This window comes from Pelophylax lessonae, assembly GCF_965119305.1.
Source record: "Pelophylax lessonae genome assembly, chromosome: 7".
NCBI classification, from domain to species: domain Eukaryota; kingdom Metazoa; phylum Chordata; class Amphibia; order Anura; family Ranidae; genus Pelophylax; species Pelophylax lessonae.
The window spans coordinates 150689412-150705233 of NC_138774.1; the positions used below are offsets into that span (position 1 = coordinate 150689412).

Here is a 15822-nt window from a genome sequence, read left to right on the forward strand (position 1 = left end):
ATAAACGCAGTGCGTTTGCAGGCAACAAATCACATGATACCACAATACCATATGATTTGGTGTGATGCGTTTATGAAAAGTAATGCATGCACTACTTTTACTGCGTTCTGATACAATTTGAAGCCAAGGGGCTGCAAAATCTCGCCACACAGGAATGCGCAGGAATCTCACAAAAAAGGTGTTCCTGTGCGATTTAGGTGTTAACTGACCCTTAATGTGACCTATATTCTGTACAATTAAAAAAAAAATTAAAAACAGACTGAAATTGCTTAGTGGGGAAAAAAATAATTACAAATAAAATAATGCGGCTGCCTAAGTGTACATACCCTCTTACGATTAGGGATATGCCTGTATTCAGAATTCACCAATCACATTCAAAGTAAAGTTAATAGTAGCCAGTACACACCTACTATTGTTTAATATTACTCTGGTTAAGCCCATATAAAGTTTGGCTTGTCTAGAAGAATTTTACCAATATTTACTTAGTTACCTATTTCAGAAAAAGACAGTCTGCAAACTGCTTACAAAGCATCAAAGGGATCTCATTGTTGGTAGGTATCAGTCAGGAGAAAGGTGCAAAAAAATTTCCAAGGCATTAGACAAGTGGAGAAAATATGGCACAATATTACCAAGAACTGGACGTTCCCCATAAATTGATGAGGAAAAGAAGAAGAAAACTGCCAAGAGGCCTACAGCAACATAAAAGGAGCTGCATGAATTTCTGGCAAGTACTGGTTGTGTACTACATGTGACAACAATCTCCCATATTCTTCATATACTGCATCTGGGCTGTGGGGTAGGAGGGCAAGACAAAAGCCTACATTTTGCAAAAACCTGTTGGAAAAAGGGGTCATTTTTCTTCAGATGAAAGTGGGCCCTAAAGTGTTAGTAAACCCACAACAGTAAAATCAGTCTGTGTATGCAGTAAAGCATGCTTGGTATACTCACTGTAGGACCTAAGGGGTTAATCCTCTGTATTGTGTAAAAAAGCTGTTTGATCTTGTGTGCAAAGATCCTACTCTTCTTCCACTGACTCCAGAACATGTTCGGATAAGACAGAGCCTTTGGAGTCAGGCTGCACATGCTCAGTTTGGTGTGTATTGCTAGAGAGTTTTTGTTTTCTTGGGAGGATGCGTGTGATCAGCATAGGGCCAATCAGCACTGTCCAGACAGAGGGTCCAGGGTTCTACAAGCTTTACCAGGAACTAATAGAAATCACAAGACTGCTATATTCTTGTCAGAGAAACCTTCAGCTGTAGACTGGTCGTCACATGACATGCACCACATGACTTCCACATGACTTCCTGGCTGCCTATAAAAGCTGAGCAAGTGCTCAGAGGAATTGCTGGTTTGTCTTTCAGCTTCCTGTACCTGAGTTCCTGTTTCCTGTGTGTTCATTTACCTGCTGTGACCCGGATTGACCCTGACCTACTCTGCTCTTCTCCTGGACACGACCTTGGCTTGTTTTACGGACTTTGCTTTTGCTTACCTGTGTTTGACCCTCTGCCTGCGACCCGGATTTACCTTCAGTCTCCTGTACCTTGACCTTCTGCTTGTGACCTAGTCTTGTCTCCTATCTCCAGTGCCTTGACCCTCAGCCTGTGACCTGGATTATCTGCTTACCTGTGTTTGACCCTCAGCCTGCTCCGGACTTCTACTGCTGGATCCTGATCGGTCTCTGCTCCAGTTGTACAGGACCTCCACGCAAGCTCTACCCTGCCTGCTGGTAGCTTGTGCCTCTTTGTGCCATCCACCCTCTGTATCACCTCCAGAGGGGCGGAGTGCGCTTAGACGCAACAGCGAACCGCTCTCGGCATCTCGGCCTCGGTGAGTACCTCTATTCTGATAGTACAAACCAGCCATGTCAGAGGCCGACAGAGCGCGTTCTCCTCTTGAGATCCTGTGCCAGCAGGTCACAACCCTCACTGAGGCAGTCCAGAAACTGCAGGAAGGCTATGCCCAGATTGGCGGTCGTCTCCAGCAACTTTTAGGGTCACCTGCATCAACAGCCGCAGCCCCTGCGCCCACCAGCGCAGCCTCCTCTTCTCAAGCTGCATCAAGCCCCACAGTGATCATGGCTACCCCTGAGCCCAGGGTTCCCACGCCGGAGCGTTTTTCAGGCGATCGCAAAAAGTTTCGGGCCTTCAAAAATGCATGCTCCTTGTACTTAGCCCTTCAGCCCAGGACTTTTTCGTCCAAAGTAGTTAAGATGGGATTTGTCATCTCCCTGTTGACCGAAGAGCCGCAGGCCTGGGCCCACAGCCTGATGGAACAGAGGAGCTCTCTTCTGAATTCTTTGGACCTCTTCTTTGAAAGTATGTCTCAACTATATGACGACCCTCAACGCACCGCTACTGCAGAAGCTGTGCTACACTCCCTGTCTCAAGGAAAGAGACCAGTGGAGGACTACACTGCTGAATTTCGAAAATGGTCAGCTGACACAGGGTGTAACGAACCCGCTCTTAAATACCAGTACCGCCAGGGGCTGTCAGAAGCTTTGAAAGATGAGTTGGCCAGGATTGAAACCCCTGCCACTTTGGAGGATTTAATCCAATCCGCTAGACAGGCGCATGCGCGAGCGGCGCTCTGAGCGCTCCCAGGGTCTCCGACCTAGTTGGATGCTCCCTAAACCTTCTCCCGTTCACCCATCCTTTCCAGGGACTCCTGTCACCTCTACTCCAGAGGCTGAGCCCATGCAGCTTGGATTGGTCCGTGCTCCTCTTACCCCTGAAGAGAAGCAACGACGGCGACAGGCCAATCTCTGTCTGTACTGTGGGGGAACTGGACATTTTCTGCGTACCTGCCCCGTGAGACCCAGTAAGTCACGCTCGCAATTTTTCATGAACTTTCAAAACCCTGGTTTATCCCAGACTTATGTCACCCTCTCTGTCTCCTTACAGCTAATGGAAAAGGAAGTTCATCTACCAGCAATTATTGATTCCGGAGCCTGTAGTTGTTTTCTAGACACTTCACTGGCCCAAAAACTACACATTCCACTGCAAACCAAAGAACAAGGCCTCCAAGTCTACCTGGCTGATTGGTCTCTCCCTCGCTCTGGATTTGTCACATAACAGCATTGCCTTCCTCCAGCTCCAGCCACCTGTTTAACTGTAGCACCTACACCTGACAATCTCCATCACGTCCCTCCGGTATATCTTGAATTTAGAGATGTCTTCGATAAACAAAAAGCTGATTGCCTACCACCTCATCGGTCTTACGACTGCCCCATTGATTTGCTACCTGGTTCCGAAATACCCTTTGGCCGCATCTTTCCACTATCAGAGACTGAACTAGCGGCTCTTAAGATGTATATTGATGAGAACTTGGATAAGGGTTTCATTCGTCCATCCTCTTCACCGGCCGGAGCCGGCATCTTCTTTGTGGAAAAGAAAGATGGTTCCCTAAGACGATGCATAGACTATAGAGAACTGAACAAAATAACGATAAAAAATCGCTATCCTCTTCCACTTATCCCAGAGTTGTTTCAGCGTTTCCGGTCTGCCCAAATTTTCTCTAAGTTGGATTTGCGAGGTGCCTATAACCTCATCCGAATCAGGCCTGGAGACGAATGGAAGACTGCCTTCAGGTCCAGGTTTGGACATTATGAATATTTGGTAATGCCCTTTGGGTTGTGTAACGCCCCGGCCACATTTCAGCACCTGGTAAACGACATTTTTCGAGAATATCTGGACAATTTCCTAGTTGTTTACCTGGACGACATTCTTATTTTTTCTGCCACCATTGAGCTACACCGGGTTCATGTAAAGACAGTCCTTGCAATTCTCAGGAGACACAAATTGTACCTTAAAGCAGAGAAATGCGAATTCGAAAAATCTGTTGTGCAATTCCTAGGCTTTATCATTTCTACCAACGGGGTCGCAGTGGATCCACAGAAGGTCAAGGCAATTCAGGAGTGGCCGGCTCCAGTAGACAAGAAGGGGGTACAGCGGTTTATTGGATTTGCTAACTTTTACCGGAGGTTTATCGTTGGCTTCTCATCCATTGTTGCACCCATCACCCAACTAACCCGCCAACACAGTCGTTTTCAGTGGTCCCAAGAGGCCCAGGAAGCTTTTACCAAACTCAAAGCCCTGTTCACCTCTGCACCAATCCTACGGCATCCGGATCCAGCCCTGACATTTGTGTTGGAGGTAGACGCCTCGGAAACTGCCACTGGAGCCATCCTCTCCCAGAGACAGGGCCCCAAGGCTCTCCTCCATCCCGTAGCTTTCGCATCTTGGAAACTAAGTTCCCCGGAAAGGAATTACGATGTGGGAGATCGGGAGCTGTTGGCCATCAAGTTCGCTCTGGAGGAGTGGAGATATCTGTTGGAGGGTGCTTCCCATTCCATCATGATCTTCACCGATCATAAAAACCTAGAATACCTCAGGACAGCCAAACGCTTAAGACCCAGGCAAGCCTGGTGGGCCCTCTTCTTTTCTAGGTTCAACTTTCATATTTCTTATAGACCTGGCCTCAAGGATGGGAAAGCAGACGCACTCTCCCGGATGTTCCCTGAATCTCCCCAGTCAATGGAACCTAGCACCATCTTATCTCCACAAAACTTCCTTCTGCTCACACACGCTGATCTTATGACCACCATCAAGTTGGCATCCAGCCATTGTACTGACCCGGAAATATCCTCCTTGGAGAAACAAGATGACTTGTTCTGGTCCCAAGGAAGAATTTTTGTCCCACCGGAGGCTAGACCCATGACGTTAAAGTTGCTTCATGACCATAAACTGGCTGGTCACTTTGGGACTCAAAAGACTTCAGAATTGGTTGCCCTTTCTTTTTGGTGGCCTGGTTGGAGGCAGGACTGTAAAAAGTATGTTCTCTCTTGTATTTCTTGCCAGCGCAGTAAAGTGGCTAACACCAAATCTTGGGGATTACTTAGACCTTTACCCATTCCAGAACGCCCATGGACTGAAGTTTCTATGGACTTCATTGTTGATCTTCCTCCCTCGGAAGGTTTCACCTCCATTCTGGTTGTTGTCGACCGCCTTTCCAAAATGGCACACTTCTTGCCCATGGTGGGCACCCCCTCTGCTTTGGAGACAGCTAACATTTTTATCAAAGAAATAATAAGGCTACATGGAGTACCCGACAGTGTTGTTTCTGACAGAGGGGTTCAATTCACCTCCAAATTTTGGAAAGAACTTTGTAAAGCACTACAAATAAAGGTCTGCGTATCACCCTCAAAGCAACGGCCAGACAGAGAGAACGAACCAAACTCTGGAGCAGTATCTCCGCTGTTTCTCTTCTGGCTCCCAGGATGACTGGTCCTCTCTGCTACCCTACGCGGAGTTCGCGTATAATAATTCAGTTCATTCAGCCACCAACCAAACGCCATTCTGGTCTAACTTTGGGTTTCACCCTTCTTTCCTTCCAAACGCTACCCCTGAATTATCTGTTCCTGCTGTCCAAGATCGAATAGCCTCCATCCAACAGAACTTTCAAAGGATTCAAGAAACCATGCAAAAGGCCCAGGATGACTATAAAAAGTACTACAACAGGGGAAGGAAGGAGAACCCGGTTTTCAAGGTCGGTGAGGAAGTTTGGTTATCTTCAGCTAACCTCAGATTACCTTTTCCCTCACGGAAGTTGGGCCCAAAGTTCATAGGGCCGTTCAAAATCAAGAGGATGGTTAACCCTGTGGCCTTTGAATTGGCCTTACCCAGCTCTTACAGGATTCATTCTGTTTTTCATGCATCCTTACTAACACCAGTGATTCCTAGCCCCTTCCAGGGAAGAGAGGAGCCGCCTCCTCCACCGGTCCAGGTGGATGGAGAAAATGAATTTGAGGTTGAAGCCATACTGAACTGCAGGAAGAGGGGTAGACTTCTCCAATACCTAATCAAGTGGAAGGGGTACCCACCTGAAAACAACTCTTGGGAACCCTCAAGAAACATACACGCCCCTCGCTTGATCCGAGATTTTCATGTGAATCACCCGGAGTTGATGTCCAGTTTGGGCGTCTGGAGGCCGCCCCTCGGGGGGGGGGGGGGGGGGCACTGTCAGAGAAACCTTCAGCTGTAGACTGGTCGTCGCATGACATGCACCACATGACTTCCACATGACTTCCTGGCTGCCTATAAAAGCTGAGCAAGTGCTCAGAGGAATTGCTGGTTTGTCTTTCAGCTTCCTGTACCTGAGTTCCTATTTCCTGTGTGTTCATTTACCTGCTGTGACCCGGATTGACCCTGACCTACTCTGCTCTTCTCCTGGACCCGACCTTGGCTTGTTTTACGGACTTTGCTTTTGCTTACCTGTGTTTGACCCTCTGCCTGCGACCCGGATTTACCTTCAGTCTCCTGTGCCTTGACCTTCTGCTTGTGACCTAGTCTTGTCTCCTATCTCCAGTGCCTTGACCCTCAGCCTGTGACCTGGATTATCTGCTTACCTGTGTTTGACCCTCAGCCTGCTCCGGACTTCTACTGCTGGATCCTGATCAGTCTCTGCTCCAGTTGTACAGGACCTCCACGCAAGCTCTACCCTGCCTGCTGGTAGCTTGTGCCTCTTGTGCCATCCACCCTCTGTATCACCTCCAGAGGGGCGGAGTGCGCTTAGTCGCAACAGCGAACCGCTCTCGGCATCTCGGCCTCGGTGAGTACCTCTATTCTGATAATTCTGCTGATGAGAAAAGGTATTTAGCAGTTCATAATTACTAAAACAATTCCATGTTCTCTGTACTCCAGGAGACCAGATATAGCGAATGCAGGGTCCTGGCTTTAGTAGTACTTTAAGCAAAGCTGGAGGGACTTAAACACAGATCCATATTTCAGTCGATTTTGGTACAAAACCTTCAGGCCTCTATTAAAAAGCTGAAGATGAAGAGGAATTTCACGTTTCGGCATGACAACGACCCAAAGTGTACCTCCAAATCAAGAAAAGAATGGCTTCACCAGAAGAAGTTTTGGAATGGCCCAGACAGAGCCTAGACCTCAATCAAATTGAAAAGCTGTGGGGTGATCTGAAGAGGGCTGTGCACAGGAAATACCTTGTCAATCTGATATATTTGGAGCACTTTTGCAAGTAGGAGTAGCCAAAGATTCCTAAGGCAACATGTCCCATGATGTCATGCTGTCATAAAATAAAAAAGTAATTCAACAAAGTATTAGTTTAAGTGCATATTTATGAAAGCACATTATTGCATTTTATTTTTCCCACTTTAAGGCTCTGTTCACACTTGTGCAATGCGGGATCCAGCGCAATTCCTGTGTGGGTTCCTGCATCGCACCTGAATCACCGGATTTTCACACTGACATCTGTAAACCCCTATAGGTGTCAATGTAAAGTTAATGACACCCCCCCCCCCCCCCAGATTGGTTCGCAGATCGCAGTGCGAACTGTGAAATGGTGCAGGAATTGGATATCTTAGGTGTGAACAACCATGCGATCCGATTTCAGTGCAGACCAAAAAAATCGTCCTGCACCATTTTGGTGCTAATGCGCTGCAAATTCAGCGAATTCGCACCGCACAGACATCGCATTTGATCTGCCCCGCAATGTGGTGCAAATCACATGCAATGTCTGTGATCGCACAATTGTAAACCCAGCCTAATGGTTTCAATTTGTTTTTTAATTAAATTGCACAGATTATATGCCACATTAAAGGTGTGAAACATTCAGAAGTGATTTTTTTGGTCTGTTTTTTACATCTCAAATACCTGGAACTTTTACAGGGGTGTGTAGACTTTAAAAGAAAAAAAAAAACCTCTAGATATTATTAAAGCACACAATTATGATTTATGATCAGACATGTATGTTTTACTCATGAATAGTTGTAAAACCATGGTTTATATAGCCCTATATAAAGGCTTGCCCCTGGTCTCAAACTGGATAAGCGAGAGACAGAGACTACCCAGTTGGGTTGGTAGTAAAGGACTTATCTAGTACATGGTTACACATTGCCTAATTAATGTGTGTTGGACCCTTCTGAATCAGTAAAATGCAAGATTCAAAAGCCAATACTATTGGGTTTATTGAATATATTGCACCTAAAAGTATACTGACACTCATTGTTAAATATAATAATAAGTTAAAATGGTGTATTCAGTATACACTAACCCAGCCTTTTTCAACCAGCATGCCCAGGCACCCTGGAGTGCCTTGAAGTTTTTTCAGGGGTGCCTTGGCAAAATTCCTAAAAATTGCCCAAAAGTTGTATACGAGTTGGCGCGTGGATGAAGCCTGCCTTTTAGTTACACAAAGCCACAGGTTTTCATTGTGCACCATTACAACCTTCTAGCTGCCAGCGTCCTAACAACCAATGACATCATCAGCTGATAAGAAGGATGTCGGTCGGCTGCATAGCATCCTTGTTTGACCCTCACCTACCCCTCTCCATCAGCTTTGGGGTCACATTAGCCGTGGGATTGATAAAAACTAAGGGAGAAGAGAAACATTGGAATACTAGTCTGTAACAGTGTGCAAAAGTGTATTTGTTTTGAAGAATATATCACCTATAGCGTTGGGTGTCCTACTTGGACTTGTGGATGTTGCTGCATTATGTAAAACTATTAGAATAGTTTTTACATTTTAGAATAGGTCGCCTCAAGATTGTCCATAATTTTTGCCTTGACTGAAAAAAGGTTGAGAAACACTACACTAATCCATTGAAGTAACTTTGTAACTCTGGTAGCAGATAGGAAGGAGCCGACAATCCAGTCGAAACCTAGGTTAAGTCCAAACTTTGGTTGTTCTTTCGTTCGGACAACCGCCCACAAATCTGCCTGCTAGCCCCCGTTTGGTGGGAACCTAAGATCAGACAAAGATAGAGGGGAGGTATTTCAACTCTAAAAGTCAGCTTCCCAGGGTCACTGGTTCATAAGGTTCCGCATGCCTAGGAACCGATGATGTCACATTGCCTTACATGGCTGGGATTCCCTAGCCTACTTAACAACTTCAGCACCGGAAGGTTTTACACCAATAATGAACTGGCTATTTTTTGCTATACTGACAATTGCACAGTCGTGCGACGCTGTACCCAAAAATAAGTATGTCCTTTTTTTCCCCACAAATAGAGCTTTCTTTTGGTGGTAATTGATCAGCTCTGTGTTGTTGTTTTTTTGTGCTATAAACAAAAAAAGCGCAACAATTTTGAAAAAAATCTATTATTTTTACTTTCTGCTATAAAACATATCCAATAAAAAAATGTAAAAAATCTAAATTTCTTTATCAATTTAGGCCAATATGTATTCTACTACATGTTTTTGGGAAAAAAAAATCCCAATAAGCGTACATTGATTGGTTTTCGCAAAAGTTACAGCATCTACAAATGATGGGATATTTTTATGAAATTTTTATTTATTTTATACTAGTAATGGCGGTGATCAGCGACTTAAAGTGGGACTGCAACATTGTGGCGGACAAATTGACCGCTTAACTGACACGTTTTTGGGGACCAGTGACACCAATACAGTATTTAGTGCTAAAAAAATGCACGTTCACTGTACTATCGACACTGGCAGGGAAAGGGTTAACATTAGGGGCAATCAAATGTTAAATGTGCTCCTAGGGAGTGCTTTGTAACTGTTTGGGGGTTGCTCTGACTGGGGTAAGACCGAGATCTGTGTTCCTGCTTAGCAGAAAAACAAGATCCTCATCTTCTCCCATCAGAACGGCGATCTGCCTTGTTTACATAGGCAGACCGCCGTTCTGCCTCTATCGGGACCGGTCGCGGGCTCTCTCAAATTAGCGTCCTATACGGTCTCCAGCGGCGCACATGCACCACCTAGAGGCTATTGCGCTAAATGACATACAGGTTTGTGATTTTGTGCAATAGAACCGACCTCCTGGAGTAAATGTAGGTTACGTGGTGGACAAGTGGTTAAGCAAAGGGGCGGGGATAGTAATGAAATCACTACCCAAATGTGGCTACTGGCCATATTTGAGCAATTATGTCACCACCCCCCCCCCCCCATCCCTCTTGATGATCCCCTTATCTTTTGCCAGCTCAGCGAGCTGTCATTTGGCTAGTGGCACCATCTGAAACAGGCTTGTGCTCCAAGTTGTTGGGTTTTTAATTTTTTATGAGGGGTTTATTTGCTTTCAGCCCCTTCCCTTCAAGTCCCCAGAACCACAAGCTAGGGTTATGGAGAAAAGGCCTTTATCTTCATCAACATAAGGGACATGGTGCTTTGCTAAGAGGGGCTGTCACTGGCAATGTTTACCCCCTGTTAAGGCATGTGGCCTGGTATGGTTCAGAAGGGAGGGCACATACTAATTTCTCCTTTTCCTGGCCAACCAGGCTCCATGCTCAGATTAAGGGTCTGATATGTATTTTGGGGGGCACGCAACATTTTAGTTTACTCTTGCTGTAGGATGTGCTACAGCAAAATTTACATTTGCAGAAAATTGCTAGCAAATGACACTTTTTGCCAACTTCTTGGAAAAAATGTCCCCCAAAATAGCAAACCTTTGAAAGGGTCTTTGTGCTTTTTTTTAAAAAAAGAAGCCAAGAATAAAATGTCAATTGTTATTTTTTTCCCTTATATAAATGTAGCCAACAGGGCTTCAGAAGATAAAATCTATGGCTTAATATCTGTTTATATTTCAAATATGTTTCACTCCCTAGTACGGTTAACATGGCTATCCTGTTCACTCATTCACTTGCATAATTTTCAAGCAGCCTGTTAACGTCAAGAAAATGCAGTAGTATGCTTTATAAATAAGTTGTAAAATGATTACCTGATGCACCTTCTATGAAGGTCCTAGTACAGAAACTTCCTATTATATGTTGACAACTCTATCTAACAATTGCGTTCTTGCATTGTCACTCTTTCATATTATGCAGGTATAGTCTATTGTTGTCACTATTCAGAAACTTGCCTTGAGAAATACCATGCAGAGCTAATGGGCTGGGGTGAAAATACTGCTTGAGATTTTAGTACAGCCAAGGCAGGTTGCATTAGAGGTTAGAAAAACACTGTTTTTGGCCAATCAAATGCTCTTTTTCTATACTAGAAGCAATTTAAAGAGATAAAACATAACTTTTAAAACTTTAGTAATTGTCATAGATGAAGTATATCTTTGTAACTCCAGCTGATGCACCTCAGAGCTGGAGCTCCAAAGGGTAATTACGCAGTTAAAAATACCATGCATTTTTTTTTGATGAGTTTAATTTGTGTTTGTCTAATAAACCTGTAAAAGAAACCTGTAAAATTGACAGAAATACATTTAATGCATTTTGCAACTTTAAGTTTTTATTTAGTAGAAAAGTGGTCTTGTATTTCTGACTTTCCCTTTTTATTAACTGACTCAGCGCACACACCTGCTTATAAAGTAAAGCAAGTAACAATATTTTTGAAGACAAACAAGGCATTTTTTGGTGATATTTTCTTGTGAAAATGGTTTTATTTTTAAGCAATCTATAAACAAAAATGTAAAAAAAAAAAAGTGTTAATTTAAAAAAAAAAAACTCTGTTCCCTTATGTCTGTGAAGTGGCACATCTGTACGATGTATACGACTTACTACAGTAAAACTGACATGAGTTGAAGGGAAACCCCACAAAAAAAAAATAAACATCCTTACCAGACCATTATCCAAGCATGCAACTTTGCTAGCATGTGCCCCTCCCCACCAATCCTGAATAAAATCAGCCCACATGCTCTCAGCATGGGGAGTACCCTTTTGATGAGGACAAGAACCTCTTCCCCACACACTGGCCCAGTGGTTGTTGGGGTTTGTTATCAGGCTTTTAAAAATCTGGAAGCCTAATTTAACAATAAGGGGGCTTCCAGAATCTGGCTCTTCTTTCTATGCGTTCATAAAACCCTTACTCATTCACACACAAAAAGTAAACAGTGAATAAAGACACTTACACAAGTTTCTTATTAAAAAAATGTCCAATGATGTAAATACATCATCAATTATGTGATCCGGTGAAGCAGATCCACGTCAATCACAATTGATACCCAAGGTCCGGGAAAAGAAAAAATACCACCAACCTATTGACACATTAAATCCCATCCTTGTCTTATGCCAAGTTTCTTAAGTCCCTGTTGCTGAATGTAAATAAAGGGGCAGGGTCTCCTAAGTGATGTCATTGACTAAAAATTTGGGTTATTGCCCAAATATGTCCGTGTGACCATAAATTGGTAAGTAATGTCATTGACAGATACTGTATGAAGCTTTCATTTATAGTATTTTAGAAATACCACTACTATATATGCTGTTAGGCACCCACCAAACAGTCTAAAGGTCTACAGGATAAGACTAATGCCAAAAGTTTGATCTAAACTTCTGTTCGTAATGAACCTTGATCTAATTCAAAATCAAAGGTCCAATTTAACATGGAAAGGAAAAGTCATACCTAAAATGTAGAAGGAAAAATGCACTCTTGCCAATTAATTCTCTTCCAATTTTACTGTTTTATAGAAATATCTATTAATCTATTTATTATATTTTTACCAATCATGTTATTGATTTCCCAACAGAGTGTGATCACAAAAATGAAATACCTTAATTTGCTGTTGTGTGTCTGCTGAAGAGTCAAGGCTTCGGTTTCCTTTGCCAATGAATGTATATATATCATGCTTTAGAGACATCTGTTATATAATAGATGATAGAGATACTATACTTGTTGATGCAAGATTAGATTTATTTTTTTTTTGTTTTACAGCCTTTTTGAGACCCTTCAGTCCCTGTTTTGGTCAGTATTTGGTCTCCTAAACTTGTATGTTACCAATGTGAAAGCACGCCATGAGTTCACAGAATTTGTTGGAGCCACCATGTTTGGAACATACAATGTCATCTCCCTGGTTGTCTTACTCAACATGTTGATAGCCATGATGAACAACTCATACCAGCTGATTGCTGTAAGTATAAATTTGTTTTTACGCTACCTCCATTTTTAAACATTTATTATCTTTGCAATTGTTTACAGAAACTGCTGACTAGCATGAACTATTCGGCTTATGAACAAATTACCAGTGAATAATCATTGAAAAACGACTCTCGCATCTGTCCTCTGATACCCAGACATTCCCTCATTGGTTTAGAGTAGTAGGTTAAGACAACATTATCTTCATTTGTAAGTCATGGGTCACTCTTTTCTGTATACAACAGAAACCAGTGGGAGTGGTTAGAGATAGAGATGAGTTCTATTAGTCTTAATGAAAAAGTTAAAATTGTATATAAATATCAGTCTTGTTTAGTCTGCTTAGGCTGCACATTTTGAGGAAGGCAGTGAATCATGAACTGTGCTTACACCATGATTACATGGTTTGGAAATTGAAAGGTTCACTTTAAACATGAATAGGCCTAAGAACTATTTGGATTTATGGACTAATTGATATAACCTTTTATAAATGTAAAAAAAAAAAAACATCTGTGAAAGGGTATCTGAGCCTTTACTGTATACATGACACACATATACCACAGTCCTTCAGCACCCAGCTTTAATTACTCTCACAAGTGAGAGTCTTACAGACATAACCCTAACCTGGAGTGGATGTGTATGTGCCTCCACACTTTGGCAGTCCACGTGCCTCTTTTACATTGGAGGATGGTGTATGGTTCCCTTACATTGGTGGTCAGCATGCCCTTCTTTTGTTGATGGTCAGTGGGAACACCTGATTTACAGAAAAGGTTGGACAAAAAAGGAAGAACAATGGCAGCAGAGAGCTGTGATTTGTCGGCATCATCCTGCAGGAGATGCCCTAGGTGCTCAACACTAGTTTTACCCCTGCAGATGAAGATTTTCTGCCAATTTATTGCACAAACAATAAACATAGAAAGGTGTATATTGGAGATATTTAGTGATTCCAATAACCTTCAGTCCACCTCACTAAAATGTTGGTAATCTTTTAACCTGAGAATGCCTGCTAGCAATGCAGGAGAACTATTGCTAATCACACCCTATGCAGGCTCCTTAACACTGAGCTGCAGCATATCTGCACACAACCAGCATTAGGCCCCTTTCACACGGGCGTTACGTATATCACCCCATCCGTTTGCGGGTGATATATGGACATAATGCATGTCAATGGGATTGCGGATGTCAGTGGATGACCATCCGCTGACATCTGACTTGCGTCCTTTCAGTTCTGTTCCGTTTTTGGAATGGAACAGAACCCTATTTTTCTTCCGTTTAAAAAAACGGAAAGGACGCAAAACGGAAAGGACGGTGTCATCCGCTGACATCCGCAATCCACATAGACATACATTATGTCCGTATATCATCCGCAAACGGATGGGATGATATGCGGACATACGGACCGGATGACACAAGTGTCATCCGTGTCCCTAAAATAAAAATAAAAAAGTAACTGAACGGAGGAAATAAACTTAGCGGCCATGTGAAAGAAGCCTTACTTGTTAAGTTGGGAGGGAGCTCACTCAGTGTCCCATGTACAGTGACAGTGCAGTCTGCTGTCTCTACTGTAGGAGTTCCTCTATGGTTTCCCGAGTCACTGGGCTGAGATCTGATTGGATGCTGGCCACCAATGTGACTTTGGTGCCATCTTAGGTGTGGCCGAGTATTTAAGGCCCTGGCCCCTGGGTTTGACACACGCTATGAGAGGGGGGAAACAAATCCCACCTGTTAGGGACGGTGCTAGTGATAGGGAATGCGAAGGGTCACATCTCTCTGGATACCTTCCTGATTGGGCACAAGACAGCCAGGCCAAATTCTGGCCTCTCTCAAAAAATGCTGTCTTCAACATGTAATTAGAAGCTGTGAGTGTGCCCAGCTGGGTAGTTGTCCCACTGGGTTATTGTAAACTGATGCTGCCTTACTTCAATTACTTCTATTTCTACCAGCTGTGTGAGTTATTGCCACAGTACCACACTGCACCTTACCTACATGTCTGTCTTATTGTTTATTTAAATAAAAAAGCAACATAATATATGATTGAGGCTGAGCTATTGGCTTGCCAGGAGCAGGTCGCCTAGATCCCTGAAATCCAAGATGAGAAGCTGGATTAATTGTGGGAATAATTTGCAGAATCTAAAGAAACAATAGCAGTTACCCATAGCAGTCAAACAGGGTTTTTCAATTAAATACAATAGGGAAATTAATTGGTTTCTGAAGGTGACTGGTCCAGTTGCTTTTGTTTTCATTCCCTTAAGTACTTTTTGTCCTTTGTAGCTAAACTCTCCAGAAAAAAAAAAAAAAAACTAAAATAGACCATTAAATATTTAACATACTATTCATAGTAAGCGTAAGAAAACTGGAACCTTTCAGAAATTACAGTAAAATTGCTGTACTAAGCAAATATTTAACTGCAATAGAGAGTTGGGGTAGATGAGCACAGGAGCAACCAAAAGCAATCTGTTTTTTGTGCTGGTTTTGCTCACCTTGCTATTACCCTTCAGGCATTTGTTGTCATCCATATGGCCTTCTTTTCATGTTCTGTCATTTTTTTATTTGTTCATAGCAGGTTGAGAGGAGAACTGCATGCAAGTTTCATTAAACCCTGTAGGGAAGTCCCAGGATGGGAGCCCAAGCTCTCAACGTTTAGGACATGTTAATAAACTAATAAGGTGATACTTCCCTAACAGCTGGAGAAATTATTTTGTGAGTTTGTAAAATATTTCAGTCTGTTGGTTGCATATAGATACACTTGGACAGAACATTTCCACGGTTCCACAGTGGGACATTATTAATAAATAGAATGCCTGGAGCAGCTTGACTTAATGGTTTCATTCCCATCTTTATTTATCTCAAGTGAGCACTGACATTTCCAGATAAGACAGCCAATAATGATGCTGCCTCACAAGTTATTCTGTTCGTTTGAAAATTGACATTTCCAAACTTTAAGTTAATAGAATATTTTTTGTTGAGATGGGAGTTGTGCTTATGTTACCTGAATTGA

General features: G+C 43.0%; 1 protein-coding gene across 1 annotated transcript in view; it reads left to right on the plus strand.

The window, feature by feature from the left end:
• Positions 1-15822, plus strand: part of TRPC5 (transient receptor potential cation channel subfamily C member 5) — a 516224-nt gene that overhangs the window by 401556 nt on the left and 98846 nt on the right. Inside the window, exon 7 of the mRNA XM_082263564.1 lies at positions 12627-12822. Within this exon, the coding sequence (XP_082119690.1) occupies positions 12627-12822 (196 nt within the window). The remainder of the gene's footprint in view (positions 1-12626; positions 12823-15822) is intronic.